Raw genomic sequence first — 17,961 nt, 5'->3', positions numbered from 1 at the left:
ATTGTATGATGATCACCTATGAATGACTTAGCTATTCTCAGCAATACAATGATGCAAGACAATTCCAAAGCACTTGTGATGAAAAATGCTATCCACCATCCAGAGGAAAAACTGATGGAGTCTGAATGCAGATCAAAGCACACTTTTTTTTATAACTTTAGTTTTCTTGATTGTTTTGTGTGTGTATGTGTGTGTGGATGTTTTTTTTTTTTTTTGCAACATGGCCAAGATGGAAATATGTTTTGCATGACTGCACATGTATAATATATAGAAAATTGCTTGCTTTCTCAAGGAGGGAGAGAATTTGGAACTCAAAAAAATTTTTTAAAAAGAATGGGAATTTTTACATGTAATTGAGAAAAAAATAAATAAAATAAGAGAGAAAAAAAAGAACCCCTGACCTGGTCACTCTTCTCTCAGTGAGCTGGTAATTATCTTTTCAACAGACTCACTGCACCTTCTCCTTTTTAAATTTCAGTTAAAAATCCTATTCTTTTCCTACATGTCTTAATTACTGCACTGCTCTCTTCATATCACTGTCCCACCCCTACTTCCAAGCCCAGCATTCTTGCCATAAATAAAGAGCTGAGGAAGTTTATAAGGCACAATACAGAATGGAGCTGTACTGTTGCCAGGCACATAATGTAGAACATGAAACAGGAATTCAAATCCACAAACTACATGTTTTAGGGAAAACAATTTTCCATGGAGACCATTTGTTTTCTTAATTTTAATGGGGAGGCTAAAGGGGCTAAGCTAAAAATAAACAAAGGAAAGCTTTACACATCATGATTTCTCAGGAAACTCTGTGCCAAGGGACATAACCTCAAAGAGCAGGAAATTCCTGAAGCTTACAGAGCAGCCTCAGAGCACAGAGGCTATTGAAATAATCAGCAATGGAGAGTTAATCCCACTAAGGCTTCACTTAAGTAGGGCCACCTCACCACCATGAAGCAGAGGAGAAAGGATAATGAGAAAATTTCCAGAATTCATTTCATTTTATAATAACATAGAGCTATTTGTGTTACCCTTCGGGTTTTTGTTCCTACAAACGTGCCAAAGGAAATATTTTCCCTACAACTGGTTAAATAAGAATGAGTTTCACAGAGTTTTGGTTCCCATCTGACTGAACTAATCTTGGGACACTGAGAATGCTGGGCACATTCAACCAAACCACAAATACATGCTCTGGGACTCACCCAGAGCAATTACACCAAAAGTTGACTCTATACCTCAGTAAGAGCATCATTGTCCCACTTAGAAAACTGGAACTCGGCCAGCGAAGGGCAAATCTGGCGCTCCTCCACACACTGCAGCAGGGCACCTGGCGGGAAGATCACAGGGATTCAAAGTCAGATAAATTACTTTCCTTGTCTATTTCAAACCAATATCAAAATGAAAATGATACAATCATTATATTCTGGCTGAGGGCACTGTATCAGAGTTACCAACAAAGGTGGCTGCAAGCCAACTTTGTGTATTTTTAGTCAGCTGGAATTGGCCTTTTGCAATGTGCACATACGAGCACGTGTACACATTCTCTGGAGGGGAGGTTTATGCACTACTCTCAGAAAGCACCCTCAAATAATTTGTAAGCACTTCACTGGAATTAAAAAACCTAAAAGGATGCCTTAGAAATTTGTGGCCAATCCTAGAATCCTATTTTTGGTCTTAAATCAGCCAAAGTTTGCCTACCTCAGAAGGAAATATGACAATACCCAAATTTACAATGAATACTTACAAATACTTTGTTTGGACAGGAGTCACGCCTTAGAAAAGAGACACAAACAAGAAAAGGCATGTTCTAGGAAACAGGGACTCTACCTATCAGGTAGTCCCCCAGCAGTGGGCCAAATGTCATGGCATATTACGTAAATTTTATGCACAAGTGTAAATATGAACCAGGGGGCTGATTTGCAACCCAAGTGCCTGTCTGGTGGGTATTTATCCACAAGATGCCTCTGGCTTATAACTACCACAACCCCAAGACAGGCCTAAACCAACATAAAAGTGGACACTGGGGTTTGGACTATTAAACTCAGGAGACCCTTTCTCCAACCCTACAAATGCCAGGGAATGCCAGGAGGAGAGGGACGGGTGGAAGGAGGGTGATCTTCCAGTATGATTGGAGAATCAACAAGAGATTAAGGGGCTCTTCAGAGGATGTGGGTCAGTTCTACGTTCTCTTCGAGAACTTCTGATTAGTAAAAGGGGAGTCCCAAAATGATCTGAACTAAATCACCTTGGAAATGTTCATGTCTCACTTCCTCTGAACCTCCTGCACTGACTGGCAAACATTTCAATATGAGCAAACCTTTCCAGGTAGTCACCTATATCTTGAGGCCCCTATTTTAAGTCCAAACTCTAAGGTTCTACAGTTATCTGAAGGGTCTAGGATACGAATATGGAAACTAATTTCAAAGAAGCCACAGAATTAGAACTTTAAACCTATCTTATTGTTGTGATTCTAGAAACCTGGATATCACTGCAAAGGCATAGGGGTAAGAGAGGTATTGCTAACCTACAAAAACTTTCAAGGAGGAAAAAGTTATTTTTTCCCATGGGAAATTTTACATTCTTCAACACAACAAAAGTGCTTGTACTATTTGCTGTAATCAATTATCCACTAGTATTTTCTGTTTCCTTGGAACATCCCAATATCTACCTCCTCCACAGCTGGTGAGCCTCTGTATTCCATTTTGTATAATCCATTATCTCCCAACTGTGTACCTCTCCATTTATCTCGTCTAAAACCCATTTAATTTTTATTCTTCCCAGGGGTATAAAAATGTCTAGCCTTGCAAGCTGGATAAGAAACTTCTTCATGCTATTCTTTTCTATGCTGAAACACACTCTCCTATGTGGTAAGTAATAAAGCCATGTTTTGATTAAGCTAGAAATTGCTATGCTCTGAGTGATTCTTCAACACAGCCCTGGTTTATAATGAACATTTGTACCAAGTTGCAATGAATATCAAACCATTCACTGCAATAGTTTGAGGCTTGATTTGCAAAAATCTGTGATTTTACTGACCATTCCTTTGGGGTCCCTACAATACTTGATGTAAACAGGATACACAATTTAATGCAGGTTCTCTAATCCTCAACAGAGGCCACCTAGGATCTAGTGGCATAGAGATAACAACAACTACTGACATTTGTGCAGCACAGTCTATAAAGCACTTCAACATACCTTATTATCCCATTTGAGCCTCACAATAGTAACAGCTGATATTGATTTATCACTTTAAGACTGCAAAGTGCTTTACATAATTATCGAGTTTAAACCTCACAACAACCCTGTGAGGTGAGTAGGACAGGTATTTTTTCCGTTTTCCAGATTGGAGCCCAAAGAATTTAAACACAACTTGCCCAAGGTCACAAAGCTAATAAAGTGGCAGTGCTGGAACCTGAACCCAGGGTTTTAATTCCAAGTGCTTGGAATCAGTTTTGTTTGTGATATAAATACTCTTGTTGGGGGCAGTATTTGTACAGTGACAATATTTGTACCTACTTTTTAAATCTGCTACTTCCACCGACCCCAAAGCTGGGAACTCGAGAGGCTCTGCAGTGGAGAGAGGCCGGACGTCAGAATGAAAGAGGAGTTCACTCCTGTAGTCAGAGCAGTGGAGACTAGAGAGAAATACTCCCGCAGTGCTACACTCATCAAATGAGGCAGCCGTCTTCTGAAACATGGGGTCAATCTGAGTGCAAATACAAAATGCATAATAATATGGTTAAGAAACAGTGATGACAAGACAAATAAGAGCCTAGTAAAACTTCATTCATTTGGATACCATTCAAATCTGGACTTAAATACTTTGGCCACATAATAATGGGAAGAAAGGACTCACTGGAAAACACCCTGATGTTGGGAAAGATTGAAGGCAAAAGAAAAGCATGAGAAGAATAGATTGTTTCATAGAAGCAATGAACACAAGCTTGGACAAACTTGAAGAGAGTGGAGGACAGAGGTGCTATGGTCCATGGGGTCACAAAAGGTCAGACACAACTGCAACAACAACAAGATTGGGGTTAAGGTTCACCTTGGCACTTTGAAAGAAATGAATTTGCAAACTAATACAGGTAAAATGCCTTCCAAACAAATACCATTTAAAAAATTAAAAAGGGTCTAACAAAGGTAGTTCTATGCTGAGGCAGATGCCAATAGTAACACTGTGTAATTTTTCAATCTGGTTCTCTGTAATAGATAAAATCTACACAACGAATGCTTTCTCAATTCTTTGTCCAGGTAACAATCATCCCATTTCAAACTAGACTATTACAGTATACAGTTCTATGGATTAAGTTGTTTCTGTGTCTACGACTTCATTGTAATACTTCTTTACCAATGCTGCTACAATCAATTCTGCTGAATGAAGAATCTATAAAATTCTGTAAATCTCCATAAAAAAAAAAGATTTTATCCAATACTAAAGGAAATAAAATAGGAGCCCAAGATATGGAAGATTCAGCAGAGGTAAGAACTTAGAAATAAATGAAGAGGAAAAACAATTCTGATAGGGGAGAAAAGGAAACAGATGGGGAGAAAGAAAATCTAAAGAGATCAATACAGATGCACAGGGAATTCATTGACCAAGGTGATTTTTAAAAGGCATGTGCAAAAGGCAGAAGCAAGTACAAATTACAGAAGATTAATACAAAAGGATTGCAAAATCCTTACGAAAAGGTTCAAGAAGAGCTAAAGCTCAAACTAACTGGAGGCTAATGAGAAAGCATTAAGATAACAAAAATGGATTTTAAGTTATACTGGGGAAAAGAGAAGGTTCCAAAAAGGGATAGGCCCACTGCTCCAAGTAGAAAGGATGTGAATTGATGGAAAGCAGAACAACTCCACTTTTACTTTGCATCTGTCCAAGAGAATGACCCACAGTGCCTTGGCACAGAGTAGGTACTCAATAAATGATTAACTGAATGGGACAGAACAAAAAAGGCTCCAAGAGGAGCAGGGAGACAGTAAGAGTACCTCAATGCCCTTGATGAATGTCAGTCACCAGGGCAGACAAACTACATCCCAAGGTACTGAAAGAATTAGTTGATTTGCTTGCTTAGACACTGGCAGTTATTTGTGAAAGATCTTGGAAAAGGAGAGAGGTGCTATAGAACTGAAAGACAAATGTTCTGGATTTGAGACAGAAGAATTGGGTTTGAATCACAGCTCTGCTACTGACTACTTTGAGCAAAGCACTTACTCTCTCTAGTTTCCTCACCTATAAAATGAGAGGGTTGGAAAAGATGACTTTCCAAGATCCATTCTTGCTATAAATCTATAATCTTGAGATTCCCAAGACAGATCCAAAAATATTCCAGTTGAGAAGGGGGGGAAGGAGGTGAAGACCAAGAACAGGAAGTAGTGGGGAAATAACAGAAATATAATGCAGAGAATAAGCACAATACACATAGAAATATCTGGGTTTTAAGGAGATTAGGGCATCAAGCATAGAAAAAATGACAAAAATGATAATAATAATAGCAACAAAAGACACTCATATGGCCCTTTATACTTTATAACATACCTAACACAAGGCAGGCAGTTCAGGTATGACTGTCCTCATTTAACAGCTGTGAAAACTGAGGCCTGGAGAAATTAAATGATTTGCTAGAACTGAAATTTGAACCCAGGTCTCTGGACTCTAAATCCAGTGGTTTTTTCCAATACAATTTGCTGGAAAGCAGAAATGGAAAGGTAAAGCTAGTGTTTCTAAGTATAGAAGCAAAATGAGAACCAGTGGCTGGGAGAGGAAAAATGACCAGGAGATAGATACAGGGATGGGCTCCAATGGGGTGAGGATAATGTTCCTAAATCCCAGGGAACTGAAGCACTCTGAGAACACAGTAACCATTGAAAAAAGGAACTTAAAACAATGAGGGGACCTTGGCTTTTGGAGATCATCTTTCTGCTACCTTAGTGACCCACCCTGCTTTTCCAGTGGCCTGTGGTATCTGAATGTCCCGCTATCACTTCAAACTCAAACTCATCATCTCCTCCCATTCCCCCAAACTAGGTCCTCCCCTCCTCACATTCCTATTAATGGTAAATGGATAAGAACACACAGCAAACCTGCCCATCTGCTGTTATCAGCACTGGGTTCTCCTTGTCAAGTGCAGCTACAACTACAGCTACGCCTTGGAGTGAGGGCCAGGAGATGAGGACTTTGCCAGTCTCAGAATCTAAATCCTGAGGTTCCAAGTACAAATTTTAGTTAAAGCTGCTGAAGAGGGGCCCAGCCAGAAGTGAGGGGCTAAGCTTGAGAGAAGAAGTCCTTTTAAAAACCGTACCTGTATCTTCATATACTGCCTCTTTCTACATGAATCTACAAAGTTCTGAAAAGCAACATCCCTTCGACTCTGAGAGCTAAGGAAGTCAAAGATAAAAAGAAAGGTCCAATACACACCAAAACATTTATGGCAGTTCTTTTCACAATAGCAAAGAACTGAAAGCAAGTAATTGCCCATTTATTGAAGGACAACTAAATAAACTGTGGTACATAAATGGAATGAAATTTTATTTCAAGGTAAGAAATGATGAACATAAAGAATACAGAGAAACACGGGAAGACGTGAACTGATACAAAATGAAGCTAGCAGAATGAGGAAAACAATATACACAATGACTACAGTAACGTAAACGGAAAGAAAGACAACAAAAAAACTGAAAACAAGTAACAAGAAAACATTTAAGATCGCCCGAAGAGGAAGAAATGCACTTCCCTGCCCTCCTTGTGGGAGGTAGAAGACTATAGATGTGGAATGTTGTCAAACTAGTTAAGGTTAGTTGTGCTGAACTGCTTTTTCTCCCATTTCTTTTTTATTCTTTGTTTCAAGAAATAGGTCTCCAGGAAGAAGATATACTTGGAGGTATGAAAACAAAAACTATCAATAAAAAATTTTAAAGAAACAGAATGCAAAGTTTGCAAGCAATAATAACAGAGACTGTGTATTGCTATTCCCGTTGTACAGATAAGGAAGCTTAAGTGACTTGTCAACGGTCACAGAGTGGCTGAGGTGGGACAAAAACCCAGCTATCTTGTCTCCTAGCCTTGCACTTTTCTCAAAGCATTAAACTACCCAACAGAGATTTAGAGCTAGAAGAATTACAGCTCACCTAGTCCAACTCCCTCACTTTGCAAATAAGGAAACTAAGTCCCCAAGAGGTCATGCAGCCTGCCCAAAGTAACAAAAGTGGTACAGTGGCAGCCCCAAGATTATAAACCCGGTCCTCGGCTGACTACAAATTCAATGCTTTTTCTACTGCACCATGCTGTCTCCCCTGAACTACCTCCTGAGACCAAACAACAACTGTCCTTCAATTCCCTTTACCCTTCCCCACTGCCCAAAACTGAGGATTCACCCATAGGTCCAAACCATTCACTGAAATGACCACTAATTAAAAAAATAATTCCAGCAGCAGACACTTACTAGTTGTATGACCCTGGGTAAGTCACTTAATTTCTGTCTGCCTCAGTATCTTCATGTGTAAAATGAGGAAGAGAATAAGCATTTATATAATGCCTACTATGTGCCAGGCACTGTTCTAAGTATTTAATAAATATCTCATTTGATCCTCACAACAATCCTGTGGGATGCTATTATCCAGTTGAAGAAACTGAGGAAAACAGGACTTGCCCAGGATCACACAGCTATTAAATGTCTGAGGCTGGATGTGAACTCAGGTCTTCCTGACTCCATGCCTAGAACTCTATCCACCTAGCTGCCTCTAAATCATTACAACAGCATCTACCTCTCAGGATTGTTGTGACGATAAAATAAAACAACATTTGCAAAAAGCTTTGCAAACCTTAAAGTGCTATATGAGTGTCAGCTGATTTATTATCATTATTATTATTATTATTATTTATTATTTGATGAGAAGGAAAGCAAGTTGGGCAGTTTGCCAAAGTGTTTCTTTTCATTTGCCAATTAACTACAATTTAGATTAGGTATCAACTGTTTAACTTTACATCACAGAATCTAACAAAATTTTTGAAATCTATTTATATTCCACAATCAAAAATTCAGAATTCATTTGCGGGGGAGTTATTTGTAATATAAACAATGTTGCAGAGACAGAGTTTAGCCTATTTAAGAAGGCAAAGTATTTTCAAGACTCATTTGCATTTAAAAATTAAAATGTTAATTACAAACAATTCTTGTCCAGTTCCCTCACCCCACAAAAATTTTTCATTGCAATAGGCCCAGGTCCTGTAAGAGTTGCTGCAGAGACTCATAAATAATAACTATGATCTGTCAATCAGTACTTTCATTAATTCAAAATGTCATTCCCTCCAACAATTGTCAATTAGTAAAGGGCAGTGACAGCTCTTTCAAGTTGTTGATTTTACTGTTAATAATACATAAGTACTCATTAACAGGCAGAGCAGGTGAACACCAAAAGTCAAGACCCAGACTCTCCAAATTTATAAAACATAGAATCTCAAACTTCAAAGGCATCTTAGTCTTGTCCAAACACTTCATGGAGTACTCTTTAATGGAACATCACTGTTAAGTTGTCCTCTTGGTTACATTAGAATTCTTCAAGTAATGAAGAACTCACTACCTTACAAATCAACTCTTTCCATTGTTGGAAAGCTCTATTTATTAAACAGTTCTTCATAATGTTCTGAAATAAGTTTTCTTATCATATCTATCCCATTCTATAGTTGTATGGTCTATTTCTTTAAAGGGCAGCTAGGTAGCACAAAGTAGATAGAGTGCTGGGCCTGGAGTCAACAAGACTCCTCTTCCCGAGTTCTAATTTAGCCTCAGACACTTGTTAGCTGTGTGAACCTGGGCAAATCACTTAACCCTGTTTGCCTCATCTGTCAAATGAGCTGGAGAAGAAAATGGCAAACCACTCCAGTATCTTGGCCAAGAAAATCCCAAATGGAGTCATGAAAAGTCAGCTATGACTGAAAAATAACTGAACATTTCTTTAAAAATTTAAGTGCATATGCCCAAAGGGCTATAAAACTCTGGATACCCTTTGATCCAACAATCCAAAGAGATCATATAAAAGGGGAAAGGACCCACACAGACAAAAATATCTGTAATAGCTCTTTTTGTGGTGGCAAAGAACTAGAAATTGAGGGGATGCCCAACATGGGGAATGGCTAAGCAAGTTGTGGTATATGAATCTAATGGAATACTACTGTTCCATAAGAAAAGGTGAGCAGGCAGATTTCAGAAAAACCTGGAAAGACTTGGTGATGATGAATGATGCTGAGTGAATTGAGCAGAAGCAGGAGAATACTGTACATAGTAACAGCAACATTGTGCAATGATCAACTTCGTTAGACTTGGCTCTTCTCAGCAACTCAATGATCTAAGACAATTCTATCCACAACCAGAGAAAGAACTATGGAGTCTGAATGCATATCAAAGCATATTATTTTCTCTTTTTTTGTTTTTTTCTTTCTTGCGGTTTTTCCCTTTTGTTCTGATTCTTCTTTCACAACATGACTAATGTGGAAATACGTTTAATGTGATTGTACATGTATAGCCTATAACAGATTGCATGCCATCTTGGGGAGGGGAGTGGAGGGGGTAAAATTTAGAATTCAAAATCTTATAAAAGTGAATGTTGAAAACTAAAAAGAAAGAAAATAAATTAATAAATGTTTAGAGTTCAGAACTTTATATTAATCCTGGATGAAATTTAACCTTATTAGATTTGGCTCATTATTCTAGTCTACTGAGATCATGTTTCTGTTACCTAGTTTGGGATCAATAAGCCTATCTATGAGCAGTCATGGGGGGAAGGGGGTGCCGTGGCGGCGGCGGAATGAAGTAATCAAAGATCTGACTGGTGATCAAGGAGCCAATTTTATGCCTCTATTCCCTCACCTCATATTTTCGATCTGCCTCCGAGACATTGATGTTGTTTAGATTCTGTTCAATAGTTTTACCCTGGTGCTTCTTCTTAGGTTTCTGGACTTTTTTGATGGTCCCTGGTGCAGCAGGGCCTCCATCTAAAAGAATAAGAGAAGACTGTACAGGCAGGAAGCAGATTCACCACAAAGCAGATAAACGAGCCAAGGAAAAATAAAGGTACCTCAGTATAAAAGAGGGTCTTAGCTTGAGCATGTGAGGTTAGCTCCAGGTACCAGACCTACATAGTTCGCAGTATACCAATATAAAAACCTAGACACTACATCAGTTTAGTATTTGTTTCTCAACATACTACAGATGAGACCTACCTCCTGACTCAGAGATTAAGATGCTCACTCATTAGGAGGTAATAGGATATTCATTGTTAGAAGGGGAATTCCTGTTTCCTGAAAGCTTTTAGTCTGTGCCCTAGAGCTGAGATGATCTGAACAGGTAGCGAATGTTCAACAATTACTAAATCCTTTCAAAACAAACTCATGTATCAGCAGGTCCCTCCAGTAACTAACCAACTAGATGGTTTGCTCAATTTAGAATAAATATTAAAAAAACCCAAACACCAAATAAAATGGGGATTTCCATATACATAGTAAACCAGAGTGAGAGGATTACATGAAACTACAGATTTTTATTACTTTCAGCTTGTATGTAAAGTATGAAATAGGTTCAACTTGTAGCTTTCACAGCTGCCCTGCTGAAGTACTTCTTTCTAACCAATATATCACAGAGTTTAGATGCCCTTTGGCATCTACAGGCCTCCCATTTTTTAAAAGGCACTTGGGCTGGGACTTTCATAATTAGTCAAAGTTTTATGGCTTCTCAAGCTTTTTCCATGCTCAGTAATTTTAGCATTTGAGCATCCTCTTCCTGTGCAAGTCCCTCAATCCCTTTGATAAAAGACCCCTATCTCTTCTGCGTTTTAAAATCAGTCACATTTCTTCAAAGAGTTATGCTTGACTTCATTCTGCTACTGAAATCAATTGACTTGACAGCACAATTGACTTAAAAAATGCCCAGAATAAACTTCTGCTCCCACCTTTCAAGATCCCAAACCCCAACCCACCTACCTGCCTCCTGACTGTCTGCTCCTTCTGCAGAAGGAGCACTTTTGCCTAGTCCACCAAGCACTCTGTACACATCAGCATGGACAGCATCTACTCGGACAGCATAGATTTTAGTGCTGGCATCCAGGGTACCAGCAGCTACCTGGGGAAACAAGCATGAGGTGCATGTGAGAGCATGAAGAAAAAGCTGCAGGCTACAAGCTACAGACTCCAGCGCCTTTAAAAAAAAAAAGGTATTTAGGCATCATGACAGAGAAGCAGAGCTACAAAAGATAAGGTATTCCATTCCACTTAAAGGACTGCCCTACTTCAGGAGCAGTAAGCTTAGCATTCCTAGACACACCCTCTCCTTCAGCTCAAAGATACAAAAGTTGGCAGGTTATCCTCACCTTAAAGTTGGTCACTTCAGAGTCTTTTTCTTGGAGAATTTCGGTCATAAAATCAATCAAGTGCAGACCAAAAGCATTCTTGGTGGTAATTTTCTGAAGAAGAAAAAAAAAAACAAAATAGAAAATTACAGAAAAGTTTGTTCTAACTCCTAAGTGAAGGCCCCATACAAATGATGCCACCTCACAGGGACACTCTAAGAACACAGTCCTTGGCCCTAGACCTGACTGCACCCTGAAGTGCTTGAAACAGATTAGCCAGACGCATAACCTCCCCACATATAACTGAGCAGACATATCATAGGTAATGGACAGGCAAAACAGACAACTCATCAGAAGGTGGTTAAAAGGACCATGTAGCAATATCTACACACTAATGAAAGTACCTTACGAAAAAAAATTACAAAATTACTACTCATCACTTGCTTTTACAGTGAAACGCTAAAACTAGTATTACAAACTTGACTCTAAGTATCAGTCACCCCATTTTATAGAGAAGAAACTGAAGCAAAAGGCACTTGACTAACTTGATCAATGTCTCAGAGGAGAATCAAAGTGTCAGAGGAGGTTAATCACAGAGAGAAGGATTCTGGTGTGGAGCAAAAAGTAATAGAAGTGGTAGAGTCAGAAGTCTGAGAGGGGAGTCCTGGCTCTGCCACTAAGAAGAGTCACTTAATCTGCCTGAGTCTTAGTCTCTTTGTCTATAAAATGGGAATAATGATAGTGTCCACAAAATAGTTGTAAAGATCAAATGAGCTAATGGAGATGCAATTTTTTGAAAGTGTTGGTTATCATTGCAACCACTTTTCACTATTACAAAAGAAAGAACAAGGACCCCAGATTTCCAGGCAAGAAATCTGGCTATTTCTCTACCTGCCAATGGGATAGTAGATACTCACATTTTCAGTTGACAGCTTGATGCAGGTGGAATAATGATCTGCAATCTGTGTATTTGTAAATTTGGGGACCAGTATTGATGGAGTATCAGGTTTCCTGAAAAGATAACACTATTAAGCAGATAGATAGATAACACTATTAAGCATGCACATGCACATGCTCTCGCATGCATACACGTGCACACACAGTGTGTACACACACACACACACAAATATCTTTGGAGATAATACAAATATATGTAAAAATCTCAGAGAATAAAAAACCACCCAAAAGGCGGAGAGCCTAAAATTCTACTCACCTAGAAGGGGACGCCACTGAATGTGGTGAATCTGTGTTACTAAGCTGTAGGTCAACAACTCTGGAGCGCCGTCTTTGCCTTCTCTCCCGCTCATCGTCGTTCTGAGGGCAGTCTTCAAGGACAGGGGTACCAGAAATATTTAAAGGTGGCTGTTTGGATGTGGGGGTCAGGAACACAGTCTCAGGTGATGAAATGCTGCTGGAGCGGCCCACAGTCTCAAGCCCTCCACTGCTCATTGTGACTAAATGAGGGAAAACATGATGTACTCAGAATATGTTATACAAAACATTTAAGGTCAGCAAGGGTAGTGACTCTCAATACTTTCTACATGCCAGAGTCAGACCACCTTTACTATAGACAGCAATTCCACAGGTAGCAAGCAGGCTGTTATCAACTGAATAAATGTTTTTTAAGTACCTACCTACCACATACCAGGCACTGTACTAAGTGTTGGGGATACAAAAAAGAGGCAAAAGACAGTCCCTGCCCTCAAAGAGTTATACCAGGCAGCAAATACTAAAAATTAGAAATTACCCTCCTCCACAAGCACACTTCAGTATGGCCTACCTAAGTAACAAGGCGTCACAGTGGATAAGAAGCTGCCTGGAGTCAGAAAGACCTAAGCTCAAATACAGCCTTAGATATTTACTAGCTTCATGGTCTTGGGCAAGGCACTTAACCCATCTTCCCTCAGTTCCCTGAACTGTAAAATAGGGTATTAATAGCACCTACCTAATAGGGTTGTTATAAAGATCAAATAAGATAATTTTTGCAAAGCACTGGGCATGGTGCCTAGCACATAGTAACTTCTTAATAAATGTTTGCTCCCTTCTCTGTATCAACCTTCCCTCCCAGAGAAGTCTACTGAATAATCCTCACTGTGGGCTTGTGTGAAGAAACACCAATATAAAAAAGCCTATTTTATACTACTGATGTCAGGAAAGAAGAGATATAAGATCCAGAGTCTATAAAAACTGTGTTCTATGTAACAGGTTTTATCTAGTTGGGTTTTAGGGGATGATTTAACCTATGATTCATTTGAAATTAGAGAATAACAAGCTTCAGCATAACAGTTATCTATTGTATGTATTAGGCACACATGCAAAGTTGTTGTAAACAGGTCTCTTCTCCCCCAGTACAACTAAAAACTATTTGATGTTGATGCAAAATACAAAGAGGACCCCTCCCAGCTGTATCATTTACTATGTGTGGGAACTGAGAGGGAAAAACCAGGAAAAAAACATTGGAGAAACATCAGATATGCCCCCAACAAGCGCTCTATTAAAACTTCTCATGGAGGGGGCTCAGAGCTGTGGACAGAAGAAAAAAGTCCTGCAAAGACCTTGCAATGAGAGGGTTTCAAAGAGATGCAACATTAAGTCTTCATCCTACCTCTGGAAGCAAGACTACATAGGAATAGGGAAAGAATTCTAGATTAAAATATAAACTACAGTTTATGGTTGCCCAATATTGACTATATGAAGGGGACTCTTAAAAAAAATATGAAGAAACACTGAATGCCAGATAGTTTTCCCTGAAAATCTCAAAGGCCTCATCATGGCACACACCTCATCTTCACAGACTTTAAAATTCAAACTTCGAAGAGTTTTTTGACATAAAAGTTTATTTTCCCCAGGAAATTCAGGACATTTTTCACTGTGCACAAAACAATGATCTTAGATTTCTAGGAATTAAAACCTACAGACAAGGATAGGCCTTATTAACATTTGAAAATTGTTATTTTGCTTCTTTACAACATGACTAATGTGAAAATGTTTAATACGAATGTATATGTAAAGCCTATATCATTGCACACTGTCGTGGGAACGAGGGAGAGGAAGAAAATTTAAAACTCAAAATCTTATGGAAGTGAATGTTGAAAACTAAAATAAATTTTTAAAAATTGTCATTTTGCTTGCTCTTCTGAGAAACTAGGCTGCCTAAATGGAGTCTTTTTGGTTTAGCTCTGTCTCATGGGGCTGAAATATGTCAGATTGCTATATAACTTACATAACAGTAATGAGCAATCTTAATCCAGAAGGGATGAGGAAACGTGCTCCCACCTCCCCACCCCTGCTTTCCTTGGTAAGGTGGGGGACCATGGGTATGGAATGTTGCATAAGTTGTCATTTATGATTATTTTATTAGTTGGTTTTGCTTAACAGATTTTATCATAAGGCTCACCAAGATGGTGAGGAGTATATCAAAAAAATGACTATAATGAAAAATAAAAGACATCAACTTCTTTTTTCTTTTTAAAGTAACACATCCTTTTGTTAAACCCAAACTTACCTGCAATCATTTGTCCCTTGTCCAAATCACCATGGGTAATGCAAAAAGCACTGGACTTGAAATAAGGTTCTGGCTTTACCACTTAGTAATTGGGCAGGTCACTTCATACCTCTCTAAGTCTCAGTTTCCTTATCTGTAAAACAGGGATAACAATACTTGTACTAACCACCTTACAGGATTGCTGTGAGGAAGTGTTTTGTAAACACATTATACAAATATGAGCTGTGACTTTTATTACAAATCCCAGGTTCGCCCACCCTATCCATAAACTTTATTATTTTACTGAATTTAGTATAATGCAGTGAATGAGGGCAGCTAGGTAGCACAGCTGTGTGACCCTGGGCAAGTCACTTAACCCCGTTGGCCTCAGTTTCCTCATCTGTAAAATGAGCTAGAGAAGGAAATGGCAAACCTCTCCAGTATCTTTGCCAAGAAAACTCCCATGTGGGGTCACAAAGTGACTCAAATGACTGAAAAACAACAACAAACTGATAAGTGGCTCTGGACTTGGGAGTCAGAAGGACCTAGGTTCTAGTCCCAGCTTCTGCAGCTTATATCATCATTTGACCTGGACAAGTCCCTTAACTTCTGTTTTCTTATCTTTAAAATGGGGATTAATATTTACATTTCCAACTACAAGTTTCCTGTGAGAAAAATATTGTGAAGTATAATGTATAAATGTGAATCATCCAATGATATACCCTCTTTCTAAACTGAAGGCATAATTTTTTCAGTTCTTCCTCATTTAACCACATTGAATTATTTTAGCTTTTTTCCTATAGATGCATTCTCTAGTTTGACTATATGTTTCCTTGTCCACTAGCATTTGATTGTATTGTTGAAAGGACACTTTGAGTCTGGAAGACTCTTATGTATGACTATGGGCAAAGTCCCATTTTTCCTCTTTGTACTTCCACCATTTCTTTATTCTTTGTAATGAGCACGAAGCATCCACCAAGGAGTTCAACATTTGCCCCCAACTGCAAACACTAGAGACAACTGGAGCTGGGCTGATCTGGAGGGAAACAAGGAAACCCTAGAGAAGTAACAGTCAGAGCAGAAGCAATACCACACAGAAGCAGGAGCTGATTTTCCCTTCAGGGAAGAGGAGCGGACCACCAGAAGGAGAAATTCAATTCCATGAGCACTTAATATGTGCACAGTACTATGCTGGACATCGAGGAAACAAAAAGAAAACATTTGAATCCACCTAAAGGAAGGGGAGAGGGGGAGGGAAAAGGCATTTATTAAGCACCTACTATGTGGCAAACACTGTACTGGTGCCAGCCACTGTGATAATGAGTCAGCCAATAAATATTTACTAAGAGTCTACGTGCCAGGCATAGTGTGCTTAAGCAATGAGGATACAAGAGAGGCAAAAGAAAGTCCCTGACCCCAAGGAGTTTACAGTCTAAAGGAGGAGGGCAAACAAGCTTATGGAAAAAATTAACAAGAGGGAAGGCTTCTTGTACATGGGATTTTGTTAAGACTTTAAGAAAGGTACTCTTATTTGATCCTCACAAACAACTGTGAGCTAGGTGCTATTATTATCCTCATTTTACAGATGAGGAAACTGAGTCAGACAGAAAAGTTAAGTAACTTGGCCAAGGCCACACAGCTAGGAAGGGTCCAAGGATTTGAACTTAGGTTTTCCCAACTCCAGGCACAGCACTACCTCAATAATTAAAACCTTTCGGGAGGGAGAAATCAGGAAACGCTTTTTGGGTAAGGAGGCTCTGCTAAAGTGAAGGTGAAGAGGAAGTAGTAATCGCCAACATGAGAGACCACCTGTGCAAAGGCATGAAGAAAGCAATGGTTGGATGAGGTCAGTTTGGCTGGAACTTGGTCCAGGGGAAGGGCAGGTAAAATGTTACATTGTGGGCAGAGCCAAGATGGCGGCGGGTAAGCAGGGACTAGAGTGAGCTCCGTACCGAGTCCCTCCAAAAACCTATAAAAAATGGCTCTGAACCAATTCTAGAACAGCAGAACCCACAGAACAGCAGAGGGAAGCAGGGCTCCAGCCCAGGACAGCCTGGATGGTCTCTGGGTGAGGTCTATTCCACACGGAGCTGGGAGCTGGGAACGGAGTGGAGCAGAGCCCAGCCTGAGCGGCGTGGAACAACCAAACTTGGAGTCGGGCAGATGGGGCCCCTAGCACCCTGAATATGTGAGCTGCGGCAGTTACCAGACCCCTCGACCCACAAACACCAACGACTGCGGAGAAGGTTAGTGGGAAAAGCTGTGGGAGTGGAAGGAGTTCGAGGTTCAGCTTCCAGCCCTGGGGGCAGCAGAGGTGGGGCAGCTACAGCTGTTGTTACTTCCGGCTCCAGGCCCACCAGGTGGGAGGAATTAAGTGGCGGATCAGAGCAGGAGTGCAACAGCCTGCCAAAGATCTAAGCCCAGTTCGGGTTGGGGGTTGGGGAAGGAGCAGTGCTGTTGTGGCAGAGCTGGCACCTTCCCCCCAAACGTGGAACATAGAACTCGTTAGTCTACAAGCAGTCATACCCCACTGAAAAACTCAAGGGTCAAGTTAATTGGTTGGGAATATGGCCAGGCAGCGAAAGCACACCCAGATTCAGTCTCAGACTTTGGATTCTTTCTTTGGTGACAAAGAAGACCAAAACATACAGCCTAAAGAAGACAACAAAGTCATAGAGCCTACAACAAAAGCCTCCAAGAAAAACATGAACTGGTCTCAGGCCATAGAAGAACTCAAAAAGGAGTTGGATAAGCAAGTTAGAGAAGTAGAGGAAAAATTGGGAAGAGAAATGAGAAGGATGCGAGAAAACCATGAAAAACAAGTCAATGACTTGCTAAAGGAGACCCCCCAAAATACTGAAAAATACACTGAAGAAAACAACACCTTAAAAAACAGACTAACTCAAATGGCAAAAGAGCTCCAAAAAGCCAATGAGGAGAAGAATGCCTTGAAAGGCAGAATTAGCCAAATGGAAAAGGAGGTCCAAAAGACCACTGAAGAAAATACTACCTTAAAAATGAGATAGGAGCAAGTGGAAGCTAGTGACTTTATGAGAAATCAGGATATTATAAAACAGAACCAAAGGAATGAAAAAATGGAAGACAATGTGAAATATCTCCTTGGAAAAACCACTGACCTG

General features: G+C 39.7%; 1 protein-coding gene across 3 annotated transcripts in view; it reads right to left on the bottom strand.

The window, feature by feature from the left end:
- NCAPH (non-SMC condensin I complex subunit H) overlaps positions 1-17,961 on the bottom strand; it is a 50,953-nt gene that overhangs the window by 21,366 nt on the left and 11,626 nt on the right. For all 3 annotated transcript variants that reach the window (XM_036752159.1, XM_036752158.1, XM_036752160.1), the window contains exons 2-9: positions 14,843-14,975; positions 12,551-12,791; positions 12,255-12,348; positions 11,359-11,451; positions 10,973-11,111; positions 9,864-9,988; positions 3,514-3,703; positions 1,233-1,324 (exon numbers count right to left, since the gene is read on the bottom strand). In XM_036752159.1, coding sequence (XP_036608054.1) covers positions 1,233-1,324; positions 3,514-3,703; positions 9,864-9,988; positions 10,973-11,111; positions 11,359-11,451; positions 12,255-12,348; positions 12,551-12,791; positions 14,843-14,852 — 984 coding nt within the window. In that variant the 5' untranslated portion in view covers positions 14,853-14,975. The remainder of the gene's footprint in view (positions 1-1,232; positions 1,325-3,513; positions 3,704-9,863; positions 9,989-10,972; positions 11,112-11,358; positions 11,452-12,254; positions 12,349-12,550; positions 12,792-14,842; positions 14,976-17,961) is intronic.

The sequence above is a fragment of the Trichosurus vulpecula genome, chromosome 3, assembly GCF_011100635.1.
Source record: "Trichosurus vulpecula isolate mTriVul1 chromosome 3, mTriVul1.pri, whole genome shotgun sequence".
Classification (NCBI taxonomy): Eukaryota; Metazoa; Chordata; class Mammalia; order Diprotodontia; family Phalangeridae; genus Trichosurus; species Trichosurus vulpecula.
This window is presented reverse-complemented; position numbering and strand designations above follow the sequence as displayed.